At 47.4% G+C, this 17995-nt stretch overlaps 1 protein-coding gene across 1 annotated transcript; it reads left to right on the top strand.

Moving 5' to 3' along the window:
* On the top strand, positions 1–17715 carry LOC116947554 (non-structural maintenance of chromosomes element 3 homolog). Its single transcript, XM_032963430.2, has 10 exons — positions 1–274; positions 3357–3458; positions 3580–3643; positions 5277–5356; positions 6146–6240; positions 7608–7681; positions 10509–10551; positions 11548–11610; positions 13831–13945; positions 17010–17715. Exons 1-10 carry the CDS (start codon positions 221–223, stop codon positions 17073–17075), a joined length of 756 nt encoding a protein of 251 aa, XP_032819321.2. The 5' UTR covers positions 1–220; the 3' UTR covers positions 17076–17715.
* The last annotated feature ends 280 nt before the right edge of the window (positions 17716–17995 follow it).

Consider the following 17995-nt stretch of genomic DNA (forward strand, 5'->3'; position numbering starts at 1 on the left):
GTTACCCGGAACCTTTTATGCCTCAGTTCCATGTTGCACAGCGGACGAGGCGCACAACCGCGGCCTGGGCTTGGCCTCGACTGGCTGGCGTCTTCCCGCCCTCTCGTTTAAAAGTAGCGAGTGTTTTATTTTGTTATTAAACGGTAATTAGTTTTCTTCTTTACATATAAAATATTACTTTCTAACAAGTTACGAGGAGCGTTTCATTGGTTCATCAGCTATGGCGCACAGCCGGACCGAGAAGAGTAAAGTCCCCGCGTCGCAAAAAAAACGGGTGAGCGATTTACGCTGCAGTACTTAACAACATTTAATGTTTAAGTTACAAAAAAATTGAGAAAATAATTAAACAGCCTCTCGGTCGATCCACTGCTGGATGAGGGCTTCCCCACGCCGCGTGTCGGTCACGGGGGAGTTGTTTGGTGCTGGCTGGTGAGGGGAGGGAGGGCTAAGTACAGGGATCGCTTTTTAACTACACATCTGATGATTATTGTACTGTACATGTTGTATGACGGTACATGTTGTATGACTGTACATGTTGTATGACTACATGTTGTATCACTGTACATGTTGTATCACGCGCGCCACTGATGTTAGCCGTGACGGGGAATCCAACTGGGTGTGCTGGGGTTCATAGCGCGGTGCGTTGCTAACCACCGATGCACTCAATGTTATACAATGTTGTAGTCTGGCTTAGTCACTTAAATTGTTTAATTAACATGTACAGTTAACGCGTCGATTTGCATTAACTATGAATTATTCTAACATTAACTGATAACAAAACAAAAACAGCATTCGCCAGGTGGTGTTGCTGTTGGATGGCAATCCCTCGCCGTGTGAATGTGGAATTTCCGGATTTGATTTATATAATATACTACAGTACAATGTATACTACACAGACGTAGACTACGGTACAGTATTCCAAACGACGTGATACAACTGGTTCAGAGCTATTGAGTTTGAATGTCAAGTTGTACTTTCGAAATGTGACTACGGCGGTGTGAGCGTCATTAGAAGTATTTAAAATAAGACTTAAAAATTATTCGTCAATAACGCTGTGGCCTTCAAAAGATGGTTAGGTGACGGTTCGGGCAATGTCCCTTCATGATTTCCCGAATCGTAGTTGCAACATTCGGCGCGAAAGTTTGCACAACAACGTTGCTATGAAGGGTCGTTATACGAAACGTTGCCCAATTAATGATGGGCACACTACCAATTTAACATTGTTTGGGTGACGTGCCCACAGTACCTGTTTTCTCTAATCACATGCAGTATAATATTCTAGTTATTTAATTTAATCGACTCTTGTGAAGCAATTGTATTCAATACGTGACAGGGAAAAGACATGGATTCTCACAACTGTAGTTCGATTTGTTCATCATTGGGATTTCTTTCGATCGATGAATCAATATTTGTTCCACAACAAATGCCGCAGTTAATATATTTTTGCTGCTGTGTTGACAATGGTGCGTAAACACAATTAACACAAACAACCCAACATTATTTTTTTAAATTCCCTAAATGTATACATATACTGTATATAGAATGTGACGGTTCGGACAATGATCCATCTTCAAAGCACATTAAGCGCACTATGTGCTATTCAGAAGGGTCATTGACCGAATCGTCACCTATTTTATATATGCAGAGACTCCAACTTATGAACAGAGATACGAATAAACTTGTCCATGTCCATTTGCCTGTTCGGATCGAGAGTCGTAAGTTCAACCCCCGTGCAGCAGATGGCGGTGGTGGCATCTACATCTGCAGAACGTGAAGAACCAGTGACATCTACATCTGTAGAACGTGAAGAACCAGTGGCATCTACATCTGCAGAACGTGAAGAACCAGTGGCATCTACATCTGCAGAACGTGAAGAACCAGTGACATCTACATCTGTAGAACGTAAAGAACCAGTGGCATCTACATCTGCAGAACGTGAAGAACCAGTGGCATCTACATCTGCAGAACGTGAAGAACCAGTGGCATCTACATCTGCAGAACGTGAAGAACCAGTGGCATCTACATCTGCAGAACGTGAAGAACCAGTGCTATCTACATCTGCAGAGCGTGAAGAACCAGTGACATCTACATCTGCAGAACGTGAAGAACCAGTGGCATCTACATGTGCAGAACGTGAAGAACCAGTGGCATCTACATCTGCAGAACGTGAATAACCAGTGGCATCTACATCTACAGAACGTGAAGAACCAGTGGCATCTACATCTGCAGAACGTGAAGAACCAGTGGCATCTGCAGACCGTGAAGAACCAGTGGCATATGCAGAACGTGAAGAACCAGTGGCATCTACAGGAGGTTATACAACTTTAAAGGCATTACCCATGTTTAGTGTACACGCCGTACAACATGTTTGGAATCGACAGGAGTAAAGTTGGACTTACGAACAAATCTATTTACAAACAGACCTGGAACAATAACTCCTTTGTAAGTAGAGGACTCCAAGTACCTGTATTTGCATATTAAGGCCCGAGTGTTCTTTGCGACTGAGTTTTTTAATACTACAATACTAGAACTATTACCACAGTATTAGTTGTATTACATCAGTGCCTGTAACATACAGAAAGCACAGATGACATGTTCATTGTGCAGCTGCACACAACCTTGAGTGATTTTTTTAATCAACATTTATTTCGATAGGAAATGCATGACTTGGCGAAGAGTATTCATGGCTCTTTCAGTGAATAGAGCTGACATGATGGTTTTTCCTTGTATTGATCACAGTCCATTGTATCTTGTATTGATCATTAACTTGTATCATTCATATTCTGTTGTATATTAAGTTAGCCATAGGCTCTGGTGGCTTGTGTACAGCAAGGTGTCTTGTGTTCAATGTTGACCAAAGTCCCCTGTAGTCTATCAATAACCTATTTTGTGTATTACCTTAACCACAGACCCTTGAGTCTTATATAATCACTGTGTCTCGTGGCTTGAGTCGAGCACGGTATCTTGTGTCGTATTGATTACAGTCCCTTGTGTCAGTCAAAAACATTCGCTTATGGCTTGTGTTAATCACGATGCCTTGTATGTCGATTGCAACGCCCTATTGTCTCGAGTTGGTCAAAATACCGTGCGTTTTTTTCTTATCACAGTTTCGTGTCATATTGAGAACAGTTCCCTTCAGGCTTGTCTTAATTACAGTACCTCATTATTGTGTTAATCACAGTGCGTTGTCCTATCTCAAACTCAGTCCGTTGTTGTGTCAATCACAGTCCACTGCGCTGTTTATGATCCACAGTCTGCTGTGGTTTGCATCAGAGCATGGTGGTTTACATCTCCTTTATCATAGTCCCACGCGTCTTGTATTGATCAGTCCCTTGCATCTTCTTTGTTTATCACAGAACCGAACGAACGAGGACGACGATGAACCAGATTCCTCCAAGCTGAGCAGTCGGGTGCAGTGCGCGGAGCAGAAAATCTCGCCGAAGCAACTTGAACAGAAAGTACGACATCCGGCTACGTGCATTCCACTTGCCGGCTTGCTTTGTTGTGCACATGGCAGCAATTGCAAGACGAGCAGAGTAAATCACGAGCTGCGATTTTGTGCATGTGTGTGGGTCGCAGGTGAGCGAGGTGATACAGTACATCCTGACTGTAGACCAGAAGAAGATCCCTATAAAAAAATCAGGTGTGTGGCCATTGTGTGTGCGTGAGTGTGTGGGCGTACGCTGTGGAGAGCGGTGGCATAGTGGTTGGCGCACCGCGCTACGAAACCATCAACCTGAGATCGATTTCCACTCGTAGCCAACATTGCTCATCAGTATCTGAACTGGTCGTGGGCCTTACCTAGGTCGACTCAACCTTTCACCTGTACCTGTTGCGGAGTGTTTAAAACATTACCAATGTTATAATGAGGTGAGGTCATCACTGTCATCATTATCAACACAATTATCTGCCACGTATCTGATGCAATGTTGCAGTGACGTGAGGTCATGAGCATCATAGTTTTTATTATCATCATCTTTGTCATTTACACAACATAATTCTTTGTGGGGCAACCGCCAAAAATGTGTCTGCAGATGTGTAGGCTATGAAGCAGCAACATTACAAATTAAATTAAACAAATGTATTAAAACAATACGTGGAGATAACGGTAAACTCTCCAATGACCAAATTATCCTGGAGATTATGCTTGGATGGGCAACTTCCTTTCGTAATCTGGGGCTATATTGTGGGCAGCGGAGAGGGGAGTTCAGCAAAATCAATTAGTGTGCTGTGCTTCTACGCTGCCCCGCCTTCATAAACCCACACTGACCAACGTGGTGAAGTATGGTCAAATAAACTCCCACGACCCACACGGCAGAAAGAGGCCCTCATTCAGCAGTGAATTGACAAAAGAGTTTTGCGCGTACAATATTAAACTGTGATTTACACAAGACACAAGAGACTGGTAAATACAAGATACAGGCATCCCTCGCGTAGTGCGTACCCCCTATAGCGTGCATTGGCAGTTACGCGATTCATATTTTCGGAACATTTCACAATTACGTTATGCGTTTCACAGCTACATACTCAATAAAAAAACAATAACATTGTGAAATTTAATTTTTCTAAATAAAAAATTGATTTCAATGATAACAATTCTAAGTAAAATAAAACAATTCTGATGGCGTCTCCGTGTGATGGCAGCGTCCAGTGTCACGGGCTGGGCGTAGCCACCTTAGATCTGCTGCGTTTGTTTGCATGATGCGTGCTGCTGCCATCAGCCCACGGAAGCATTCAAGAAGCCCTGAAGTTACTCCTCTTTGTAATGTATTACATTTATATGTACTTTGTAAATCCAGGGCTAAATTAATGAAGTGAAATTGCTTAATTTTTACTCGGTAACGCACCCCCACTTACAACATGTATGTCTGGGAAAATTGGGTTCATTCAGCGCGATCCAACTCACGCGCTGTTTTTCATCAACGCATGTCGCGCGTTCATGCGAAGGACGCCTGCAATTTATTGATGCGACACAAGGGACCGTGGATTAACATTACGGATAAGACACTGTGCATGCCACAAGAGACTGTGAAGAACAAAAACAGGAGAAGATGGGAGACAATAAACAACAGCACTGCTGAAGAAGGGGCATTGCTCGATATGTCAGCCAATAGTCTTTTATTTAACCTTCATCTGTAGAGATGGTTTGGCTACCCATACTCGGGTCACACTTGCAAAAGGGACTCATCCTGGTCTCCGAGTGGTGCTCGCCTGGTTAAAAAAATAAACTTGAAACCTGAGCTATGCTCGTGTTGTGCCGTTGGCTCCTGCTGCAGATATCAGCAAGAACGTGCTGAAGGACCACCGTTATCTCATCAACACGGTGATGAAGATGGTGACCAAGAAGATGAATGAGGTGTGTGTGTGTGCATGCATGCACCCCCTCAACTGCCCATTGGTCATGGGGCAGTTGGAGAGAGAATGGAAAGTTTTCTATAATTGGGCAAGGACGCTACTGGGCAGTTCTAGACAGTCGCCCTGGAACAACAACGGAGAGCAGAGAAGTGACGCTCGCAACAACGAGCGGAGCTCCAAGCGGCTAAAATGCAGCAAGTTGGCATGGTAGAGGCCACAGGTGGTGCATCTGCCAGTCATCTCAGTCAACCCATAGCACCTGGGTCTGTCCCATGACGTCCTGTCAGCGAGCCTTTTGACACTTCACGTGGCCTCGAGTACACCTGGCCTGGCACAAGCGCCGTGGTGACATCACCGTAACTTAGTGGCAAATGGTAGCTGTTGATGTGCGTGCAAAATTGGGGAGTGGTAGTATAGTGGTAAGTACACTGGTACGGATTCAGCAACCTTTGATTCCCACTCAGATAATCATTTGATTATCTGAATCAGTCCTGGGCCTCTTCTAGGTCGACTCGGCCTTAAATGAGTACCTATTGCAGTGTGTAAACATCAGCACTGGGGAGACAAAGGTGGTCAGGTGTGGTGTTGGCCACCCTACCCCCTCATACAATGCCGACCTTCATAGGTGCTCCTCGGTAAGAGCACTTGTCCAAACAATCTGTTAAAGGCTATTTGGGGGATCATTGGCTCTATTTTTTTACTTGTGGTATCATCAGCAGTTTTTCCATGTGTGTTACGAAAGGTGTTTGTGTACATGACCATGTGTTTGTTTTTGTGTATACGTGTGCAGGTGTTTGGGATGGACTTGGTGGAGATTGACTCCAAGTTGCACTCTTTCATCCTCGTCAATAAGATTCCCAATGCTGGGGAAGTCTTAGCTGACAGGTCCAGCCTGCACCTTATTGCATTGGACAACAGCACAGTGTATCTAACTAATTGTATGCATGCGTGTATGAATGTTGAACGTCTTTCACACCGTACATAGACAGCCGTGCTAATCGGAGGTGCGGGGGAAGGATGACAAACTAACCAAGAAATTAGTTTGCGATTTCGAAAATAAGTTTTCAATTGAAATAATGTACTGCAGTGTGATTAACTCTACCTTCAGTGTATTACTTCTATCTATTCATGAGACCTCTCTTAGCTTCAGTGCATGTGGACATTCACCACACCACATTTCTTTGTGGAGGATATAAACAAACAATAAGCAGACAATGTCTAATTCACACATCAATCTCGATATAAATTCAGCAGCATCATTTCAAGCACGGTTTTATATTATTTTGTGTCGAACTGAAACCCCCATAGTGTAAGCGGAAGGGTCCTTGCCTGCAAGATCGGCAGTCCACCAGCATTGAATCTGTTGGAACTAGTCCAGTCTTTGCTTGTTTTAAAACAGTTCTGATTAATTTGTGCACTTCCAGAAGTTTGTGGGTTTGTGGTTGATGAGTTGTATCTTAAATATTGTTTTAATGTAGAGAGATGGTAATGTCAAGTAATCATATTGTCTGGTTATATATTTTTTTATTACACTCGGTCACCGGGATTAATCTTAGCTATTAATATCAATACGCTATACTCCACTAAGCCGCTACTTCACTAATGGACGCAGTTGGGACCTGTGGCATTCTCTTCTTATGTTTGCATTATTAAGCTTTACTGGACCCAGTGCAATTCCCTTCACTCCGCCGTGTTGCACTATATCCTGTAATGCATTCGGTACTTGCCAAATACCTTTTAATGCAGGATTCTTGAATCCGGTTTTCTATGGGTTAGACGTGACCCATAAAAGCCACGCTACGATCCGTAAAGATAGGATACAATTTATTTAGTGAGATGAGAGACAAGTGAAAGATAAATATTGAGATTGAAGCATGATATATAGGCTCGAGGCCTCAAGACAAGAGGTACACATCAGTGTTCCCATGCACAGATGTGACATCACAGGCCCGTAACATCTGTACACGTGCCACATGATGTCACGTGGTCTACCAGAACATGCCAACTTTAAGTGGACCACGGGAAAACATGGTCGAGGAACCTTGCTGCAATGTGCCCAGCTCTCACGCGACATATCCTTGTCTCCAGTGAAGCTTACAAAGCATAACCATGGCGCCTTCCTTGGCGAGCGCCTTTTTGCACTGTTGAGATTGTCGTGAATGCCAAATATGTACCCGTTGAATTGTGTAATTTATTGGAATGCGCCCGGAACTCGCTGTGCCTGGTCTCTCGTTCCCGGTTTCCCCCGGCAGTGCGAACAAGAAGCTGGGGCTGCTCATGATCCTGCTCAGCATCATCTTCATGAAGGGCGGCGTCCTCAAGTGCGGTGCGCGCCACACTGCATCGCCACTCGAAACACTCCAGAGGGGGCTAACGACGGCCTCCTCGATCCGCCAATTTATGTCGAACTTTAAGCTCGCAGATACGCGCGTCAAATTATAGGTGTGCGAGATTGCATTGTTCGATCCATTTGTGTTGCGTGTAATGGGTTGACATGACTTTCCCCTCCCAACCACCAAAAGTTGCTACATTGGCTTTATCGAGACCAAAACATTCACCAATTGAGTTATCTTATATTTTTGTCTTCTACGGTGAGTAGGCACTTCTAAGGCATCCGCTAATGTTTTCTGCAGTTACAATCAGGCTTGCCTTGAAAATTAGACTTATGGTCTAAATTAGATTTTAATAATAATTTACGGCCCTTAATCCACCAATGGATGATGGTCAGCCCACGCTTTGTCCAGGGGCGGAGCCAGAATTTTCAGCACGGGGTGACATTCAACAAATTTTAATTTCAAGAATGATTAGAGTCAGGCTGTTGAACTAGAGTTCAGACGATACGATTGCGGCGAGGGCGCATCGACTGGAACTGCTCCATGATTTCGTCATTGGTGACGCCTTTTGCGACGTCGTTTTCGACGAACAGGAGCATCGCGTCAGTAAAGTACTCGGCGCCCATGGTGGTACGCAATCGGGTCTTAATGTGCTTCATCGCGCTAAAGATGCGCTCGGCTGTGGCGGTGGCCACCGGTAGGGTCAACACGAGGTGCAACAGGCGGTAGACCAGGTGAAAGCCGGAATCTCCGCGGCCGCTTGTCGCCAGGTTGATGGACAGCATTGGCAGCGTGTTCACATTCTTCAGTTCTTCATCTCGCCGGATTTCCTGTTGGAAGTGGAGCAGCTGCTGCTCGAGAAGTATGTCGAGATCAGGAAAATCGCGATTGTAAAAATCACGGGCCAGCTCCAGGATCTTGCTGATGTTGAACGACTCAAATCGATTGCGGGGCGATAAATGGACCGCCAGCCGCAACATCTTCATTGGCTCCGTGCTGAAACGCAGATCGAGCTCGACCAGCATCTTGTTGATTGAGGCGTGGTCGTTGGTGATGATGTAGGTGCAGCACCGAGGATGTCCAGGGCGGGTGTAGTTCGCTTTCATGTCGACGACGGGTACCTCGCGCAGGATGCCCGTACTGACCTCGACAAAGCGGTTGACGACGACCAGCTGCTCCTTGCTGACGTCACGCGACTCGTTCGCCATGATGCAATAGTACGCGTCGCCAATCTCGGTGTCGAGGCGCCGGCGCACCAGTTGAGCGTGAGCATGGATCAGGTCCTTCTGAACGTCGGGGCTGGTCACGGTCGCATTCTGCGGCGCGTTCTCCCAGGTGATGGCCGCAAGCAGTGCGTCGCGCTTGCGTAACATGTTGAGAATCTCCAGAAAATTGCCCCGGTTAAGAGCCAGGCGACTCGTCGTGTCCCCGCATCGCAATGCCCTGGTTCATGCAGACGTGCATGACGTCGACGGAGGCGTCCAGGCGCTTGAAGTTGCCGTCAATAGTTTTGGCATTTTGTCGGGCCAGCCCAGCGTCGCCCGTGATGACGTGCTGCCGGGCGTTGAGAAGGTCCCTGGCCTTCTTCAAGGCGATGTTGTGTGCCGACTTGTGCCCACCCTGATGCTTGAGTAGGCTGCAATTCTTGCCACTGATCTTATTCCAGGTTGAGAAGCCGGGGGAGTAAATGAATGCCGACGCAACGTTATCTGCGCTTGACGACGGCGGGAAGAGGTAGCAATAGAAGCAGTAAACAGACTCACTGAACGAGTACTCGAGCCAGTCGAACTGAACAAACAAAGACGCCGCCGGGCGGCGGGTAGTGCCGCCAACGAACTTGGATGGGTATTCTTAGCTCTTTCGGTAAAGTCACGTTGAAGGGCAACAATTAAATAATAATATATATAAAACAATAAAAATTCTCACGACGTTTCGACCATAACACAAACGTCGTGAGAATTTTTATTGTTTAATATATATGTTATTGTTGCCCTTCAACGTGACTTTACCGAAAGAGCTAAGAATATGAATTACTGCAGTCACGAAAGCTTTAAATCAAAATTTGGATGGGTATTTCAACGTCCTGGTCAGGCCAGGTTGTGGAGCCGGAGGCGGTACGAACCGTCCCGCTTGCAGATACGCGTAGCGCAATACTTCGGCGTCCGACTCCGCCATCGCCTCGTGGCGAGGTCGCGATCCAGAGCGCGAACAGGCCGTAGCTGTCGCTCTTGCTCATCGGACTGTGGCGAAATCCGTTCTTCATCCGGCGGCGGCGAAGGCGAACGATCACGCCTCCGCTGAAGGGCAGGCTCGTCTTGCGCTTCAGGAGCATGCCGAGGACGACGTGCTAAGAAATCGGCTATACCCCACGCCATCGGTTGGCGACACACTCTGACAATACAGTTGCACGGAGTCCGCCAGACCGAGTGTCGTTCACTTATACGTAGAATGTTTCAGATTTTAGATTTTTTATTTTTTTTCGGGGGTGAAAATTGTCTACCCTGTCACCCCCCTGGCTCCGCCCCTGGCTTTGTCGATCATGGACGTTCTTTTACCATACTTCACCATGCTGGCCAGGACAGGATTGTGAAGGGCGGTGTGCCAGGATCTGTTCATAGCTCCGTGCGTGATCAACTGTACCCCTGCCGCACCCACCCCCAGACTCTGACCATGTTATAAATAAGGATACCCTCTGTGTCTCATGAATATATCCACTACAAGTTGAAATATATTTAGTGGAACTACACCACTGGGAAAATAATTGCAGTAATTCAAAATTTTAATGCACGGCAATGTTTGTTTATTTTATTTTTGTTACAGCAAAGCTGTGGTATGTGCTAAAGAAGTTTGGAATCGATCAGAGGTATGTTGCCTTTCGTTTTAATGTCCACGCGCTGTTAGTGTTGTGCACTTAAGAGTATTTGTCTGCTATAAATAACCACGTCACCCACTTCGTTGAGCTATCAATTGTGGCCAGGTCACTTTTCAAAAAGAGCTATATAGCTGAGTGGGCCTTAACTGGTAAAATAAAAAATAGTTTATAGTTCATCCGGTGAATACAGCCCTAGGCCATGTGTTCTAGGTTGTCTCACACCAGTGAGAATCTCCGTTCATGGCAAAACAAGGCACCCAGGCAAGACGGCTTGGTATATTGTCTCACTACTCCCAGCAAATTTCATGCGTTGCTTTAGTTTGGCTGTTGGAGCATTTGACATTAGCACTGAATGGTAAGAATCCTTAATTTGAACTGTTGTGATGGCAACTTACTGCGACCCACAGTACCTTAAATAAGTTGCTTGTGAAGGCATCCTGTTTCTTAAATGTATAATTATTAGAAGTAATACAAATTAAATTCTTCTGTTGCGAAACTCCCTTCCCGTGGGTGTCGAGGTGCAACACCCTAACTTTCCACGAGCATTTGGTACAGCAAACTTCAGAATAATCTCCAGCTGTCCCATCTGTATGGGAAATATTGTTACCCACTCGTATGTGTGGGGCTTCTCCCGGTGCTCCGGTTTCCTCCCACTTGTATAAACACTCATTAATGTGCTGTAAACGTCTTAATATATCCACTCCATTTTGCAGATTGTGCAGTGATGTGAAATGCAGTTTCCATGAATTACTAGGAAAGCAAAAAAAACACACACTGATTACTATTATTATTATGTTTGATTTGCGGTGATTCCCAGCCACCGGTCCCACGTGAGCAACCCTGCTCGGTGCTAGTTGCTCCCAAGACAGCGCAGCTGAGGTGCGCACAGCCCTGGGCGTTGGGGCGTTGGGGAGGGGAGGGGGACACGCTCTCACCGTCTGTGACCTCTGTTCCTCCGCGTTCCCCTCCTCCACGTCCACCCCACAGCACGCACCACATCGTGTTCGGAGACGTCAAGAAGCTCATCATGGAGGAGTTTGTGCGGCAAAAGTGAGCGAGGTCGCTTCTATAGTCGTGCACGAGTCTTAACGGGATTTGCTGCTCAATTGAGCATTGAGGCGGTGTCCATCTCCTGCTTGCAGCCCTGAGCCAGTGGTGGACATCTCACATTCCTATGGAATCCGATGAGCTATAAAGCTTTTTTTCACAGATATCCAGTACTCTGGACATATGTAATCTCTCCACACGACAGCCACTGTTGACTTCCTCACAAAGTGGTATTTATGTATTGACCCCGGAGGGATGGTGGGCGAAGGCAACCCCTCCCCCCATCATCGCCAGCGGCTTGCATCCTTCCGATTGTCAGCAGCTGCTTCTGAGCCATCTGGCCGTGTACAGCCCTTTGTTACTCCGCTGCTGGATGGGGGCCTTCTCACGCTGTATGGGTTTCATTTTTTGGATCATACTTCACCATGCTGGTCAGCACGGTTTGCTGAAGGCGAGAACAATAGGCGTTGGCAAGTCCAAAACTCATCCCACAATGAGGGCTGTACAATGTTTGTGTCGCATCTGTAAGTAACGAGCACGCGAATAATAAATTTGCGTGATCGGTGTAATCAGTGCGGATGCCCCGAGCCTTGGGCCTTCGTTTAAACTGCACCGTAGAGTAAACCATGGAGGAGAACAGCCGTGATGACGGGGGGGGGGGTGGGGTGAGGAATTCCCCCATCGCACCGCCTCGCGGTCCCATCCACTGGCCCCTTCAAACACAGCATAACCTCAGCATGGCAAAGCGTGGCATTGTGGACACCCACGTTGCCACACTTTCACGTACCTTTGGCTGACCACACTTGAGCACTCGCCTCGGTCTTATCCAACAGTAATGCGAAATATAATTAGTGCTCACCATTACTGAGCGTGCTAAAATGAGCACAGCATTGTTAGGTCAAAAATATTGCCCTCGAGTATCCAATAAGTATGGCTTAGGTGCTCGTTGTGACGGATAAATGTTGTTAGCAGCCCGCTTCAAAGTGGTAGACCTCATCTGGCTGCAGGCCATATGAAATGAAGCCATGGGCCGTGTGGAATGAAGTTGCGGGCTGGGTACGAGCTTGCGTGCCTTACGTTCCCCACCCATGGCGTACACACTGGTGTTGGTGATATACAGAATGTACGCCATGCGTGGTATTCGACTCGCACTAAGCACTCTGCCTCTTAATGTACAGGGGCGCTTGGCGGCTGGGCAACACGCAGTGTTATTGAGCAACAGTCGGTTCTCGGAAAGCTTAAAATAATTGTGTTATCTCTTAAACAACAATGGTGGGGTATTTTGGTACTGTCACTGAAAGGAAGGAAAGATCTCGATGTTTTAAGAAGGCATCTCAGAAGTGAAATTCAATAAAATGTCGACCTCCTTGACTGTCCCAGTGTAGGGAGACTTTTATCCAGCATTGAATTAACGCATGGCTGTAAAGAGCCCATTGAGGCCGCAAGTTGATTTTTGAAAGGATACCAAATGTAGACTCTTGTCCCTATTGTTGTACCTCCCAGGTAGGTGAGGTAAAGGTGCAGCCCTGCAATGTCATGCTCACGCCACTGCTGGTGGAAGGGTCTCCACTAGAGGAAGCTCTAGATCCCCTCTTGTGAAGAGTATTTTGGCCTACTCTTTCAAGCTGGCCAGACATCCCTTTAAAGAGGTGGGAGGGACCCACACTTTACCCCATCATATGCGACCTGCCGATAGACTAACTATCTGTAATGTACCCATTTTATGTATACTGCTGGTTGGACGGGGGAGGCGGGATGGATTTGATAAACTTGTCCCACTGTTATAACTTCCACACCGGGGAGATCGAATGGAATTATATAGCATGCTCACCATTACACCACGGCAGCATCTATAGAGCACAACATTAAATAAATTGTGATTAAAGAGCGTGTGTGCATGCGTCCCGCAAGTAGTAGTGTTGCGGTTAGCGTATTGCGCTACAAACCCGGCAACCCGAGTTCGATTCCCGCTCACGGTCAACATCGGTGACGATTATCTGAACCGGTCCTGGGTCTCCCCTCGGTTGATTCACCCTCAAACGAGTTCCTGGTGTGGTGTGTAAACATCGCCACTGGGGAGGCGAAGGTGGTGCTGGCCACCCACCCCATTGTGTGCCATGCCGGCCTTTAAAGATGCTCGCTAACAGTACTTGCCCCAACAGTTTAAGGCTATACGGGGGGGGGGGGAGGGTCTTTGTATCCACATGTGTCGTGCCATTCCAGGTACCTTCAGTGCTCGCGCGTGCCGCACACGGACGTCCCGGAGTTTGAATTCCGCTGGGGCGCCCGCGCCGAGTGCGAGGTGCCCAAGATGAAGGTGCTCGAGTTCACGGCCAAGGTGCGCGCGATGGCCGCGATGGCCGCTTCAACCGCGCGGAACTACGAGCCTATTTACCGGGGCTGTGTCTAAACTCGTCGGATATTCATAATAATCCAGTTTATAACGCGCGCAATGTTGCGGACCAAAGACGCAATTCCGAGGTGCGGAGCCAAGCTCGGTGTCAGATCTCGTCGCGCAGTCCAGTGAGGAGACTCGGTTAAATGTCGAGCCGAAGAGATGTGCCTTGAGATGGTTTTTGAACGAAGAAAATGAATGATTGTTAAGGATGTCAATAGAAATGGTGTTGCAAATGACGGAGGCTGCCATGGAGAAATGACGAGAAGCGATTACGGTTCTTGTCCTGGGGGTTTCAAGGAGGTTCTGCGTCCCACTACGAAGGTGCCTACGATCCATAAAAGTGTAAAGCGTCAGCAGAGAACTTTGGCACGGTGGGTAGCCGGAATTAGGCCGCGGTCAGAGGCAAGCGGTCTTGAAGGTAATTCTGGTCGAAGGATGAACAGGGAGTCAGGGCGAGGGTTGCAGGGGCCGTAGGCTTCATTTATTTGGTATAGCCCTGTGAGCCATTCGGCTCTTGAATCGGGTGCAACCGCAACAAACAAAAAACAAAAACACGAACAAGAAAACATCTTAAAGTGACTATGTGACTGTGCAAACAGAAAATCCATGGAAAAAAAGCAAAATATTCCTGAAAAAAGCACCGTACACCAACGCTGTGTGCAAAAAATCCCAGTGGGATGCAAGTCAAACAACAACAACAACAACCACAAGAAAACTTAGATTAAGGCCATCAGTCTAACTCCGTACTACAACAAAACAAACATGTCCAAACCAAAAAACGTTTTCGAAATCACCAAAAAATAAAGCCATAATTGCAACGTAACAGGATTGAATGAAGGAACCAGCGATTGAGATTCCCGAGGGGAGAGTGAGAGTGAAGCCAGTCTTTGCCAAGTGCCAATTAAGATGGCCTCGGATTTAGTTGGGTTTAGTGAGAGGTCATGATATCGAAACCAGTGCTGTAATGCAGTCGAGCAAGCGGAAGGACGGTCGATGCCCAGTATGTTGGGAGATTTAATGGAGGCGATGAGAGGAGTGGTGTCGGCGTAGGAGTGGTAGCGGACGCCAAAGCTGTCAATCAGTCGGCAAATGGGAGATGAATAGGCGGAAATCAGCAGGGGACTCGGGACTAAGCCCTGAGATACTCCGCATGTCAACGGAATTTTGTTGGATGAAGTAGCTCCCAATTTTGATGGTGAAACACCTGCCGGAGATCAATGAGGAAATCCAGTTTAGTGCAGTCCCGCTGATCCCGAAGTTGGACTCGAGGTGATTGATGAGGCGTTTGTGGTTCACTGTGTCAAAGGCTGAGGAATTGTCAAGACTGACAAGTAAAGCAATGGAACCGGAATCGATGTCAAGGATGTCGTCCAGGATCTTAGAGTGGTCTCTGTTGAATAATACTTGCGATAAGCCGATTGGAAGGGGCAGAAATTCGGTGAGGATGTGAGCTGAGTCTTGAGTTAGGCGAGGGCAAGACGCTCGAGAAGTTTGGAGGTGGTAGTGAGGTTTGTGATCGGATGATAATTAGACGGGTCAGCAGCGTCCAAGACAGATTTTTTTGAGCAGCGGGGAAACCTGGCCGACCTTTAAGGTAGGAGGAAAACAGCCGGTGGAAAATTAGATATTAGCAATGTTGGTAATAATGGTTGCAAGTTCCACGGCGCAGCGGTCAAACAGATGGCCAGGGAGAATATCCAGAGGAGATGTCTTGATGTGAAGTCAACGGATTAGGGCCAGTACATCATTTGAATAAACTGGTGTGAATGAGGACAAGAAGAGAGTTGGGTGGATGGAGGGGCAGGGTGATGACCTATGAATGGTGATCGGTGTGCGATGACCGCAATAGTGGTGAGCTTGTTAGTGAAGGTTTAGTGATTTCAGCTGGTCATTGTTGGAAAAAGATTATCCTGGGTGGAGCAGAGCCTTAAGGACGTGTCGGAGGGTTGCGAGAGGCGGTTTGGATACGGTAGGAGATGTTCGCAGAGTGTGAGGTGAGAATTAGTGCGTTAGCTGGCAGCGCACGTGCGGCATGCCGACAAACGACACCGGCACCCAGGCAGCAGAGTGATCATGGCCGGGAAGGACTTCAAGCCCGGATGCCGAGGCCAGCAGCTCCGTGCAGCCGATAAAATAAAGTGATAAGCGGAATAAGATGAAAATTAAACGGGTGAAGAAGTACAGGGGAGGGGTATACAGAAGAGAGAAAGAGAAAGGGGGGGGGGACTGAATAACTGAGCTCGGTGGGAAGGAGACGCAATGCTGGAGCAGGCAGATGGCAGCCAGCTCGCATGCCGCCATCTTGTCTTCAGAAGCTAAGGCTGCTCAGAAGAAGGATGAATGAATTTGCATTCATATTGTACTCTCTAGAACGGAACAAAGCGCCTGAGCACAGATCCTCCCCCTATTGGCTGTTGTCCCCGTGTGGCACAAGGTGACTCTACCTGGCTCGGCGATGGGCATTTTTGTCATGTCAATTGGGGCCGCCAGTTCATGGGGAGTGACGTGCTCGCCGCTTGTTGCAGAGGTTCAGGGTTGATATCCAGCGGCCACCCTGGTTATTACTCCGGGTGTAATAAGCATGATGGTACTACCATGTGTTGTCTGCAATGGATGGTAAAGATCTCCCTGACATAATTAGCAAGAGAAGGCTATTGTGTGAGGGGGGCCAAATTTGGCAAATGAAATGACACCGCAAATTACTCAACCGGGATTATACAGTCGCAGTTATCGCCTCTTACTGGCAAGCTGATGTCCCATATCACGATTTCAAGTGAGACTCATCCAAGGCTCTCGATTTCTCTGACCTGGTTAAACGAAATCATTTGAAACGATTGCTTAAAGAGTGCTGTTTTTATTTATTGATAATTTGACCCAAGATTCACATTGTTGGTTGAGTTACACGGAATGCCTGTGTATGGAAATATTTTTGTGAGTCGCCAACCCGGACAGACCCAGCTGAAATAATTCCCTGTGGTGATCCCCCCCCCCCCGTCCCACACAGATGTACCGCAACGCGCCCACGGACTGGTCCTCGCAGTACAAAGAGGCGGTTGAGGCGCAGAGCTGAGCACAGGAAACTCAGCCAGGTGTGTGACGGCCACACACTCGTGCGGGCTGTAGAGGTCGTACCAGGTGTGTGCGGGGGTGTCACGGTCCACGCTCGACAATTTACTCCTCCCATTCGAATACAAATGAGCTCGATCCATGCTGCACGCACCTGCGCGATTGTTAAACGCATCCCACGCTACGCGCTAAGCCATCAACGCTGCGTGTATACACGCACACACCGAGATCTTAATTTGAATGGGGGGGGCAAGGAGGAATTTAGTGGAATCCTGTGGTTCCTCCTCGCGCCTCTTCAGTGGTTCTCGTTGAGAGGGAGCGAATACCATATGGCTGCACGTTACAAGCTTAAGTTATTATTATTGCAGACAATATATTGGCTGAACTTTCATTTTGACAGGGCAAAAATGGCATGACTGTGCGATGCCTTAAAAACACTTGCAAATAGTTCAAATATGACCCGTTTTCCATGTAGCCATTCCGTGTAAATATGTGAATAACTTTTTTACATTTAACACATTTTCTGTGAGCGAATGGGGCAGCGTTGCAGCGTTTTGATTCTTTGTGAGCACGTCCGACCCACGCTTGACCTTATTCACACGTGACGGAGAACGCTCTAATAAACTTTACTTTTCGTCACAAGTGCCGGCCTCCCTCGTCCCAGTGTTTGTTGCGTCGCTACGGTCATTCTCAGAAGCGAGCTTCACACTTGGGGCGCTCTGAAACGCGGTGTCCAAACGCAGGCTGACCCTGCCCCCCCCCCTGAAGCTGGCCAGATGGCGGTCTCTCGCTTGCCGCTTTCACCAGAGCGGCGCGGAAGGCCCAAGTCTCAAATGTATGCAAATGCGGCATGGACAGACGGACGGACATATGGGTGGACCTTAGAACGGATGCAGTGGATGGACGAATGGACCAACAGAAAGA

The sequence above is a fragment of the Petromyzon marinus genome, chromosome 30 (assembly GCF_048934315.1).
Source record: "Petromyzon marinus isolate PM22_M1 ecotype Great Lakes invasive population chromosome 30, UKy_Petmar_22M1.pri1.0, whole genome shotgun sequence".
Lineage (NCBI taxonomy): Eukaryota > Metazoa > Chordata > Hyperoartia > Petromyzontiformes > Petromyzontidae > Petromyzon > Petromyzon marinus.